This window comes from Crassostrea angulata, chromosome 3, assembly GCF_025612915.1.
Source record: "Crassostrea angulata isolate pt1a10 chromosome 3, ASM2561291v2, whole genome shotgun sequence".
Classification (NCBI taxonomy): Eukaryota; Metazoa; Mollusca; class Bivalvia; order Ostreida; family Ostreidae; genus Magallana; species Magallana angulata.
The window spans coordinates 25616277-25629470 of NC_069113.1; the positions used below are offsets into that span (position 1 = coordinate 25616277).

The window sequence follows — 13194 nt, forward strand, 5'->3', positions numbered from 1 at the left end:
TTCTTCTTACCGATTTTGTGCAGGCGATTTCTCGGAGATGGCTTGCCCGATTTCAGTCAAATTTTCAGGAATGATGCCTTGTAATCTGAAGTTTGTACCGCCGGAACAGTTTTTTAAAATTCACTTCCGGTCGGAAGTTATCGTCATTAAACGATTTTTTAAAAGTCAAATTTGTCTGCGACGTTTCTCAAAAACGACTGAAGATAAAGAGCTGAAATTTTTAGAGAGGATAGATGAAACGTTTTACTGGTGCACTATTGTCTAAAAAATGTCCGCCGTTACTTCCGGTCGTCACCGGAAGGAAATTTGAAAAATTGAATTTTTCGACTTTTTTATTTTTTAATATTTTTTCTGAAATTTTTACACCTTATAGTGACCCTTTTTCTGATTCAGAATATTTAATTTGTTTTAAAATAGATCAAGGCATTCTCGAGAAATTAAGCGTCAAAGTTCTGAAGCGAGAGTCCGAGTAGCTCAGTCGATAGAGTCGTGGACATGGCCAAGGCGACCCGAGTTCAAGCCTCGAGTGCCGCAATTTTTTTTTTTACTATTTTTCGCTCAGATGTACGTTTTTATCTTTGAATTGATAAGTTTGATCTAATCTATTCAAAAATCGGACGGAAGACCCACTCGTTGCTCGCTCGCAACGAGATCGAATCTAGTTATTCTTTTTATTCTTTTTTTGTCTTACAAATTTTGTGCAGGCGATTTCTCGAAGATGGCTCATTCGATTTTCTTCAAATTTTGAGGGTTGATGTGTCAGTATCTGAAGTTTGTACCGCCGTTTCAATTTTTTGAAAAAAACCCTTCCGGTCGGAAGTTATCGTCCGTTTACGATTTTTAAAAGTAAATTTTGTCGGCTAGAGATCCAAAAAACGAATAGAGATATAGGGCTGAAATTTTCAGTGAAGATAGACATCCACTTAACCTGTTGCAACATGGTCATAAAATCGTCCGCCGTCACTTCCGGTCGTCACCGGAAGGAAAGATAAAAAATCGGTTTTTTCAACTTTTTGCTTTATATATATTTTTCTAACGGGTTGATAGAGACTCTTTTACTGATTAAGAATATGTAAAATTTTTTAAAATCGATTGATGCGTTCCCGAGATATTAAGCATCAAATTCCTGAAGCGAGAGTCCGATTAGCTCAGTCGTTACAGTGGTGGACATGTGCCCAGGCGACCTGGGTTCAAGCCCTGGATGCCGAATTTTTTGTTTCCTAATTTTTTTGGCGTTAATTAACAATTTAGTCTTAAAAGTGAAGGATTTTATCTCATTTACTCAAAAATCGGACGGAAGACCCACTCGTTGCTCGCAACGAGAACGATCTAGTTTATCTTATTTATTTTTAAAAATATTTGACGGATTACAATTACTAAGCATAGTGAACATTGTAGAATGCTTTCTATTTATTTATTTTATTGAAAATGACAGATCCCTATTAGTAAACTTTAACTAGTTTGCAGGGTATAGAGGGCCCTCAATGACTAGACGTTTTGAAGTACCGGTATTTCATCGGGAATATTCCATCTCTATAAAGAGATCAATTCATTCAGGTTGAATTGCATAATAATGCATTAAGAGCTTATTTCTAATTCTACAGAAAAGTCGTCTTAACATCCTTTTATTAAGTATCAGTGTATTTTGACATTCATTAACCGGGGTCGTGGGGTCACAAATCTTTACTACTTAGTATGTGTCCGTGAGATTGTGGTTTTAAAATTTAACCTAGAATGGCATTTCAACAAAAGCGCATACTTAGGAATTGCCACAGAAACTTGACCTTAAAACATTTTATTAGATAAATAGATAGTCCCCCGTGCTATAATGATAATAATGAAGTTAATAAAATAACAGTTAATAAAGTATGTATTTATTTATAAAAAGGAATACTCTCAGGTGCGATGCATGTGGGCATTGCATATGAGGCTGCTATATAAATTGAAGGTTTCAGGAGACACTTGTCAATCATAAGACATTTTTCACATGAGAGCATAAATCAATTTTTTTAAGCAGATGAAATTACACATTCAATAAAGATTATGTCAGAAGCAAAAAGAACAGGGATCACACGCAAATTATTTCAATACTTTAATAAGTAAACATTTTATCACAATTACCTACATATCTTCTTTTTTTCCTTAACTGACAGATGTAACAAAAAGCTAACATTTTTTCATTGATTAATACAATCACTGTGTAGATGCTTTATTTTAAATTTTAAAAAAACGCAAGCTTTTATTAACGCATACATGTAACTCTTACAGACACATGCAATGTACTGGGAGGACTGCAGTGTTTACTGCCAAGTATATGAGTTAGTTTCGCTTTCATCTTCAATGATATGTAGAGGGCAAAAATGGAGTTCCTTCCAAATCATTTTACATTTGAGCATGAAACAAAAAGCATCAATTGAAGCCAAAGCATACGCATGGAACCTTTCTGTACAAAAATAATAGATGGTATTGTTCTTCACAAACTTCTGTTTTCTAAATTGATGGAATGAATGTTCTCAATTAAACAATGAACTTCAAATCTATAATGCATGTCATAAATATACAACTTTAAAAAAAAATTTCAAACAAACAAAAAATGAAACACATGTATACATAAAAAGGTTTTGTTTTTAAATAAACATCAATAATATATTGATGACTATTAAAATTTAGTATTAATGCTTCTCTTTCCCATCTTTTTCAATGAGTAGCCTTATGCACAGAAAATTTTCAATATTATAAAGAGAATCCCATGAAAAGTGCTTTTCAATATATATCTAGAAATTGCCTGCAACTAACGATATTAAGGTAAGATTTTAAAACCAGATCTATTATACATATTAGTATGCATAGTAAGAACTTAATGCCAAATTGTAATTAATTTATAACTGCAAATTCTTATTTACATTTCCTGTAACTTACATATTCTAAAATAATAATACTGTTGCAAACCTTTTTTTTTTTTAATCTGATTTTAGTGGTTTATATCTGTAAGAACATCCAATCCGATGTTCTACATAAATGGTAAGGTACTAGGGATTTTTCTATGCGGTGAAAAAATATTAAAATATAAAGAAAGAAAAAATCGAAAAATTGAGAATGAAATTGATGTTTCACGAGTACAAACAACAAAGAGGTCAGTTCCATTCTGAATTTTGTATGAGAGTCTGTGCATGAAATACGAAATCATCAGACATTTTTAAACCATATATTCATTCTTTTTTACCCTCTTTTAACAAACATACATGCCATTCAAAAAATGGCTGAAAACACCATTCTAGTTCTCAATATATCTTGTATACTTGAACATCAACAGGACAAGTCTTTCACAGAACCAATCTCATGAGGGGAAAACATGTTTGGTGAAAAACACTCGATACATTTACAGGATCAACACTCCGATCCATATCACAAATATTATAGAAAAAAATTATATCTTATTTTTAATTCTCTTTTTTTTCTTTCTTTTCATTCTTGAAGATTTTCAATCTTTCTCATCTAAATATATCAATAATCATTATAATATTCCCATAGATCTTTTTCATAGCCTTCATGAACATGGTCCAATAAAACGTTTCTTCTACTTTCACAATACCTGTTGACAAAAGAAAAATTCAACACATGATGTCTACTTAATCTCAACATTACATGACTTTCATAATACAGAGTCCACACTGAACAATGCATCTGTAAGTAGCACGTAGCGATTTATTGTATTTTACATCAAAGGAAAGGTCACTCTCAGAGCACAAAAAATTAACATTGTAGAGGGTTCATAGTGCAGTAAGAGTGATCTTCTCTTTGGTGTTCAATGAATTTATAATCAATTAATATTTTCCTAGTTTTTTTGTAAGGAAATAAAATCATTAATTTGCTTAAAAGGCAAAACAAATGTATCCTTACGATCAATATAAACCAACTCCTGTTTTACAAAATGATTTAGAAAAGTTAAAAAAAAAATTTTCCATCAATGTATGATGATATATTATAGAAAATGCTTCAACCACCTTTTTTAAAATTGAATATTTTTCTCTGACTAAACCAAGCATTCAACCACACACTCACCTATACTTGTCTTGGACCTTTTGTTTGATGTCATTTAACATATCACAGGTGATATCTCTCTCCAAATACTCAGACAACTGCTCTGTGGCATTCTCAAGATCTTTCTGGTTATCCTGAAAAGTCATATCAGATATTCAGCATATTTTCTTCTATTAAATACTAGGCATTTCTTAAATTTTGCAATTTTAATTTTAATGAATTAAGATTCAAATTTTGAACTATTATTTCCTGAAATTATGTAGTTGCATACATAATTCTTAACAAAATCTAATCAAAAGCATTCAGTAATTTTTCTAGTCTAAATCTTCAGACAGAAACAATAATCTTTTAATGGATTATGACTTCAGCATCACAACATACATTATCAACCGTTCATCAAATTCATTCAATTAGCTAATGAAATTGAAATAAACAGATTAAAGTTTTGTCAGTTGGGCTAAATTTTAGGGTTTATATTGATGTGGCTGAATAAATCTTAATTTTTATCTGACACATTCATTTACTCATTTTTATGAAATAACACTTCAGTAGCTGTGCTAAGCTTTATTTTTTTTTTTTACTCATTCTTACTATTAAATTACATTTCAGTAGCTGCACTGAGCTTTATTTTTCTCAATGTTCATTTCTAATGGTTTTAGAGTTACTTTGATTTCTTTAGACATACATGTAAACAAAAAAACAAAATGTTATTACTAATTTGTTACCAAAATTCCCTTACGGATAATACAATGTGTGTGTCATCAAGCTCTTACATACCAGGATGTTTGTAATGTACGTTTATATTACGCAAACTTCCTTGTTATGTCTAAATACCATGTGTCCTGATTATATAATAGTTTGTTATTCCTAACAGGTTGTTTATGTACTTTTGACTATCACTATCATTGAAGACTTTATGTTCATGGGAAAATAGTTCTAAATACTATATGTGTGAATATTACTTTATTATTTCTTGCAAAGTCTGAAATGGTATTTTATTTCATTTCATTGAATCACATTGTCTGAAAAATTTCATTGTACAGGTAAAACCAAATGAATTCACTGAAAATGAAGAGATAAAAAGAAATAATTAATAGATATGAGATTTGTTTTAAAAATATAAAGGTATTTAGTGTCTATGCTTTATAACTTACTCAATCCCCAGTTTTCATTTCTTTGGGGGTTTGGGGATTGGGGGGGGGGGGGGGGGTTAGGGCTCAACAAGTCTTTGCTTCTAAATATGTTTTTAAGTCATTAATGAAACTTGTCATTATAAGTTTGTACTTCTTTAAAAAAACATCTCTGTGCATAAAAAAATGCACAAAGTAAACAAGGCATAACCAACATGCCGGTAACAACTACCACATAAAACGGTAAAGACAAATTGAATCTATTACCATGTGAGACTAGGCATTGGTAACCTCAATAAACATGATTTACCTCAAATATGATGGATTGATTATTCTTCTTAAGATAAAAAGCAAACACGTAAGTAAACATGAGAGTTTGCCGACACAGACACAAGACGTCCACTGCTTTCTTCAAGAACTGGACCTCGATCCAGGACATGTGCTGCTGCATCTCCTCCATCTTCAACTTCACTGAGGCATACAACTACAGAAAGAGAACAACAGTAATATACTATTAACACACTGTAGGCCATAAACATGCACTTTTTTTACTGTAAACAATATGAATGCAATTCAACAAATAGATTCTTTTAAAACCACTGTTAAGTAGCTAGAATTAAATTCTCCAGCGAATGGTAATTTTGATTTATGATTTGTACAAACAATTCTTGTGATCAATTGCATCTTTTTTATCTTGTAACCTCTTGAATACATTTAATGTTAAAGTTTAAATTTTCTAATTTCATATAAAAGAAAATTTATCCAAAATTCAACAAATTATGAATCCCTCACAAAAAGAAAGTTACTTACTTTGTTTTCAAACTTCAGACTCTGCATATGATTCATGTATCTGTTGCAGTAGAATAAATATCGTTGAAGTGCTGATCGAGATTTCTGTAAAAAATGGCAATTTGAATTACAAATCACAACTTTTGTCTTTTCAAAAAGTTTGAAGGTACTACACAGACACATCCATGTCTTTGAATGGAAATATTAGAAAACAACTTTTTTGCATTTGTAATCCAGGACTTAGGAATAATTTTTGCTCATACACTATATAATAAACTTTCAGAAATTTCAGAAACTATTCCAAACTATAGTTTAATATAATTATGATGAATTCACCCTTAAAGCTCTGAGTCATTTCAATCTATAATTTAATTACACATAAAAAATATGTTTTCTTTACAATTATTATCAGAAAAACTGTAATCCTGAAAAATGTTCATATTTCATAATATGATTTGTAATGAAATTAGGGTTTTTTTATGACTTTCTAATCACCTCTTGGTTGTCTCTAGCCTTTTTAGCCTCATCCTCATCATATCTGTTACAATTGTACCTGTCAAAAAAAATTTTTTTAATCAATATTAGTTACCTAAATAAAAAAAGAAAACCGCCAACAAATGATTGACAAGATGCACTGGATACAATTGTGGTGTGGGATTATATTTCCTAAGAATATTCAAATATATCTGTGGCACAAATTTACTTGGTAATTGCTGCACTTTCATTTACCTGTTCATAAAATTTCATCACATGCACTGTACACACATAGTTAGCACGTTCAGTGAATATTCCAGAACATAGATAAGTTTATCATTATATAATCAAACTTTGAATGTACAGATATCAAAATAAAAAATTCAAGACTCAAACTTAGAAAAAAAATGAAATTCCACACCACTTTGTATTAAGGATTAAAAGTAAAAAAATCACCAAAAAAATTAAGAATATATATTCTCCAATACACCATCAAACCCACTGAGACAAAAACAACAGTAGAGGGATTATTCCACTTAGTGAATACATCAAACATTAAATTATCTTTACCATGAGGACCCATGAGGCTCCCAGGGTCCCAGGCACACCCAACAGAAGTCAGCCTTGCAGTTTTGGTTTTTGCATACCATATGGTTACAGCCTCCATCCTTCTCAATTGTGACATGGCATTTGGGACATTCCTATACATTAAAAAAAATCATTTTCATTGTTATACTTTGACAAAAAAAATAAATCACTTAATCTAACACATTCAAACAGTAGTTGCAATATTCTGAGGTTTATCAGTGAGCTCTGTATGAGTAGTAACAATACGTGAACAGATACTACTGCATACAGAGAAATATTCGCTTGTTTTATTTTCACTCTTTATGCCTTTGTTGTCAGCGGGCGAATTTTAAACTTGGGGAATTCCAATCTCTTTAAACACAACTGTATCTGGGAAAACTCAAGTTGGGGCGACACTGTGTTGCAAGTGCAGAAGTGCAAAAATTACATGGGCAGCTAAATAACCCTGTATACAGCATTTTTTTATGTTCTACTACATGGACATTACAGGCTATTCTGACAATATAAAAGTATATTACATGTTCCTTTATTTCCCATTTAAAATGCATAATATTATGAAAATCAATCCAATTCTGAGTCCATGCTCAATGAAGAAAAATCAATATTTATTCACATTACAAAATTAATGTTTGAAAGAAATCATCTTAAGTTTTTCTAATTCCTTTACCTAGGAATGAAAATAAATTTTTGAAAATACTACCAGTACATGTATCTTGTATGTGTTAGTGTCCCATAGCTAGGCTAATGTTGATATGGGTATATCCCTCTCTAACTATTTTTAGAATCGGTAGGACAACAAAGTTGTGCCTTTAAGCAAAATAGATCCTATACTTGCAGAGTGTATATACATTTATTGGGACATTTTAAATCAAATGCTTGACACATGTCAGAAAAGAGGATTTGCAATTTTAAAAGCAAGAGTCAAAACTGAATTATCATTTGAAGAAAAGAATTGAAATTGTTCGATGTATACCCTTTCCAAAACTGTGAAATTCCCTACTTTTACTTTCATTTTCAGAGTTTTTCAATACAGAAGCATTTTAACAGAAAACGAATCTGACTTCACACCACAAATTTTAACAGGAAAGAGACAATTTGATGAGCTTTCATTCAAGATGTCCCTCTTTGCTGAACGAAAATTAGGGCCAAAGCTATGAACCCTAACGTTAACATTACCGCCTATGGAAAATGCATTAGTGGACTATACCCATTTAAGGTGGATTTTGAATAATCAGTATCAGAAAGCTTACTTTTGCTAGCCAATGGTCTGATTTGATTATTGTCATTTCCCCTTTGGCAGATTTGGCCTAGATTTGTAAAACCTCAACATTCTGGTTACATGTTTTGACTTATCAGGGCATTCAATCAAATTGGTCCTTTTATACAGTTTATTTTCTGTGGCATGTTTGCGGAAAAAAAGCAACAAAAACAAGCATTTTCTTGGGTATCATTTGGCGTTCTTGATATTAATGTAACACGAATTATTGATTACTTCTTGCACCTTATGTGATGAGCAGGGGAAATACATGTACGTTTGCTGTTTGATGCTTTACCATTCTTTCTGTCACAATTATAAACAAGACTGCAGGTTTTTTTATGAATGTTTAATAGGTAGAACCGCTAGATGGCAGTCATATATTAGGTTAAATCAGCAAAGGAGAAGCTAAGAATAAATGAATTGGACCCTTGGCTAGTGAAGATGCAAAGAGCTGTGAACTGGTAAAACTCCATGGGACTTACTTTTGTATTGGCAGCAATCCAGTTTGAGGTTTCACTATCATCATCGCATTTCTTTATCCACTTTCTTAACCATTTACACTGCACGGGATCATGCCAGTTTTCTCCGCAAGCAAAACTAGGAAGAAGCAAAACTAGATGCTACAATATTTCCTGTGACTATCAAAATGCACATTAAAAATAATACAGCTTTCATCACATCTTGTTTGCTCTGGTTGCTAAATAACAGCCCTAAATCAAGGTACAAATTAAAAATAACATAAAGGCTACAAGGAAAATTAAATATAGAAAAAGGGTTTCTTCAAAAAAGATTTTAATTTGCAATCTCAATACAATAATGTTGCACATGGATTAAAATTATATACTGATTAATAATATCATATAAGTTCATGCGGGGCCTTTAACATTTAAAACAGCTATAAGTATTGGTATCCCAAAGTATTCCTTTGAGAATTAAAAATTAATGAATTTGTCATTGAAATTACTTCAGAAGATTTTTAAGCCCTCAAATACTGGTATAATATATGCTAAAAATAGATTGCATCTGCTTTACCTGTAACTAAAAATGACAAAAGTCTGAAGTCTTACCAGAAGGTGTGACCACATTTACAGGTTACTGGTTTTGTATCAAAGTACTGTACTTTGACTGCGTGACCGCAGTCGGGGGCAGGACACCACCTCAGCAGCCTATTACACTGAAAAAACAACAACCCATCACAACTAACTGAATACAGCATAGATCAATTGTCTGAATACAACATGTCTATACATGCATATTGTAATCCTGTTATCTCCATGTTGTTTCTACAGGGCATTTGTCTACACTATTACTCGAAGTGGGACTAACACAAGATTCAATTTCTCCATGGGACATTTTTAAGTTTAGAACACAAAGGTCATAAACAAAACAGAAAAACAAATATCTTTAAAAACTAGTAATTTAATTAAGCAACAAAATAAAAGAGCAGTTCATGTTTTGAACTAAACCAATTATTTGCCCCGAGTTCATCCATTGCCGATTAAAAAGTAATTTATCTCAGAAATTGTCTAGCGATGAATTAATAGCTGTTCATTGACTTACCTCGACAAAACTGTTTGTAATTAATTGCTGGTACTTTAATTTTACTTTTTTGTCTGTTACAAGGCTCCTACACAAAAACAAAAGAACATTGTTTTTTAATTATAGATACATTTAAAACAAAACAGACGTCTCTGTTCTGATGTGTGCATTATATATCATGTACTTGACACCTGCTGCAAGTATGCACTGTAAATTAAATTTTTCAGATTAATTTTAACATAAAATGTTGGATTTAATACTTCATGTTAAAGTCAATTAATAAAAAATCATGCCGATTTCTCATTTGATTTGAAACTAAATTCAATCAACTCATTATTCACTTAATTTAAATACTTCAACAATCTTGTAAATATTACATATTAGCACTTATAAAGTGCAATAAGATATATTGTTCAAAAATATTTACAACTTAAAAAAATTCAACTTCAAGGAAAAATGTATTGTACTTTTAAATTCAAATATTAAGCATATATAGGGAGTTCTGACTTGATTGGACAACAACCCTCAAATCTTCATAGTAAATACTCATTTTGACAACATGCAATCATGAACCTCTCAAGGACACACATGACTGTTTTAAAAACACTCCAACATTCAAAACTCATAAACTAATGATTAATGATAAATGACCCAAAAGATCTAGATGAAGAGCGAATCATGTATCATAAACTAAAACAAAGTTTTGTTGGTGACAGGTCTGATTCAACAACTTACATGACTGTGGCATCATCAACAAGTATATCACAACCATAGGCGGCACATGAAATGGTTTGTCCCATGCCCTCGTTCACGATTTTGGAAGTTAGGTAATCAGTCCAACAGGGGGCACAGAACTTGTGTCCACATTCCAAGCCGGTCATATCCTGTGTTGTAAGAAAAGTTTACCATGACCAGAGCACGAAAAAGCTAGAACACTCCTACTATAGTATGCAATATATTTTATCAAGATCTCTTTAATTATGATGTATGCAATAGGTGCATGCTTTAAAGGTTAAAACTTAATATGGTTTTTAAAGAAATTATTTGAAAAATTATGATATGAGGCACAACATCAATTGAGTCCAAAAATTTTTCCAACTCTTTGTGAGATACAGCTATGCAGGAATTTTTTTCTTCATTATACCGGTAACTCTCAAGATTTCACCGATTTAGATTTCCATTCCGGTACAAAGAAATTCAGTAATACTGAAATATAATTTCATTGGAATCTTTGATCAAAATGATTCAATAAAATACTAACTGCTCCAGGGACTGGCACACAGCAAATTTCACACATTGTCTCTGAACTAGCTGCTGCCGTGGCAGATCTGGTCATTTTCTGAAAAGATTATCAATTTTTTTTTTTCAAATACCTTATCTTTGTAATATCAGTTATTACTAATATGATACAACAGAGTAACTTATAGAATCTTTCCTATTACACTGTATTGACTTTGTATTCAGCACAGAAATGGCGAGTGTATGCATGCATTTGGCCCATGAGTGAATTGTATTACCCTTAAACCAACTACTGAACTATTTCCAGTATGATCATAATATAAGTACAACTTAGATGAATCAATACAAAAGAGGGGAATAAGAAAGAAGGTTGCAAAAAGTGTACTTAACTTGCGTTATTTCTTTCGTGATGCATTTTGCATTGTAACCACTGAACTATGATACCAATAAGAATACCATTCTTTGGCAAGCAAGAAGTGAAATATAATCATTTGTATTGTTCAGAAAGGCAAGTACATGTATTTTAATTGTTTATGTATTCTCATGATGATAGAGTCCTCATGACTCGGGGAGAGTTCTGTTTTATCTAGACTCCATAGATATCAGCTCAAATCATCCAAAGTTTACAAATGAATCAAAATTGAACTTACATGCTTGATAAGTCATAATTCAAACTTGGATAAGATTTTATTTAATATGCATTGAAAACAGCGATGGCAAACCTTTGGCCGAGCTCCCAAATCTAGTCTCCTGTGTGGGCTAATGACATGAGCCTCAGTAAACAAACGATCCTGATCACCATCGTAATAGCGCTCCATTAACTTCTCTTTGTCCCATTTAAAATGATTAAGTAAAATTCTTGTAACTGTTGAAGGAATCTGCAGGGAAAAAATTTCATCAACATGGTGTAAACATTAACCACAACGAATGATTATGCATCAAAATATGTGCATACCAAAATGTTATTAGCTGTTTTTGTTATAAATTGTTTATCTTGGATTCTATTTTGGGGGAAGGACTTAAATGGGCATTCACCTGAACTACGGCATTGACTTCTTTTATACAATCCACCATGAATTGCACAATTTGATCGGCTGGCAGTACTTCATAAGGAAAATCTTCTGCATCTCGTTTGTCCTGTGTTGTACTTGGTTCAGCTTCGAGGCCCATTTCTACGAAGTCATCATCTTCCTCACTGATTTCTTCGTCTCCTGATTGCTCTTCGTAGTCCATAAACCCATCGTCACTATCCATTTTCGATTAAAACCTTTATTCTAAAGCAGAACTACGAATTTTCTTTCAGTATGCTTTTGTACTGCCTGTAGGACCTAAATAGTCTGTCGTATTTACATCTGTGACGTCACAATCAAGACATACGGGGTTACCTTGGATTTGCAGCTCAAGAAAGGAATATTTGTGTTCTAACTAATTATGCTTCTCCATATTTTCACAATATTAATATTTTTACCTGAATCCATGTAAATAAAAGTGTTTTTACGAAGATGACATCATTCTCCGACTTTTCAACGAAATGAATTGTGGGAAAACTAAATACAGGTTCACTAAATACAGGAAGAGGTTGAAGGACGACGATGTCTGACTTTTTTTCCTTACAAATTCACTTATTTTCAAAAGCATATTATAGAATAAATCTCATTATACTTTGAGAAATTATCTCTTAAACTACGAATTAATTCTAATATATATATATAAAAGGAGTTTGGATTAAAATTAATTATAATTAATTAATAAAGGAGAATATTGAGAGAGAGAGAGAGAGAGAGAGAGAGAGAGAGAGAGAGAGACAGAGACAGAGACCACAAAATAGAAAAATAAATGTAAGAATTCGTTAATCTAATTCATATTTATAGGTTAAATATTTGGCACTTTATAATTTTTAGCGCAAGATAATTCGGCAATTGCAAATCTTATCGACCCCCCCCCTTCCAAAAAATTAGAATTATAGGACTATAATTCTTTTTATCGTGAATGTTTACTTATCATTTTAATGCCAAATAAAATCTAGTTCAGTTCAGTTTATTTTAACTCAAAAACCATATGATATTACACGAGGTACACGAAGAAAAAACATACGTACATAGGCCTATAGTATTCTAAACAGTTGTCAGAGGTCAA

General features: G+C 31.9%; 1 protein-coding gene across 1 annotated transcript; it reads right to left on the reverse strand.

Annotated features, from left to right (window-relative positions):
- Positions 1 to 2079: 2079 nt before the first annotated feature.
- On the reverse strand, positions 2080 to 12605 carry LOC128177411 (E3 ubiquitin-protein ligase arih1-like). The gene is made up of 13 exons (XM_052844110.1): positions 12094 to 12605; positions 11781 to 11936; positions 11081 to 11158; positions 10555 to 10703; positions 9841 to 9907; positions 9348 to 9454; positions 8763 to 8877; positions 7005 to 7135; positions 6456 to 6513; positions 5982 to 6065; positions 5482 to 5655; positions 4063 to 4175; positions 2080 to 3592 (listed from the first exon to the last, which is right to left on the reverse strand). Exons 1-13 carry the CDS (start codon positions 12310 to 12312, stop codon positions 3505 to 3507), a joined length of 1539 nt encoding a protein of 512 aa, XP_052700070.1. The 5' UTR covers positions 12313 to 12605; the 3' UTR covers positions 2080 to 3504.
- Between the last annotated feature and the right edge of the window lie 589 nt (positions 12606 to 13194).

Excerpts from the sequence above, each read along its gene's own strand:
- LOC128177411 (XM_052844110.1), bottom strand. The coding sequence starts at position 12,312 with ATGGATAGTGACGATGGGTTTATGGACTACGAAGAGCAATCAGGAGAC. Across the intron at positions 5,656-5,981 it reads GTCTGAAGTTTGAAAACAAA|TTGTATGCCTCAGTGAAGTT; the intron begins GTAAGTAACTTT and ends CTCTTTCTGTAG. Across the intron at positions 4,176-5,481 it reads ATCAATCCATCATATTTGAG|GATAACCAGAAAGATCTTGA; the intron begins GTAAATCATGTT and ends ATGACTTTTCAG.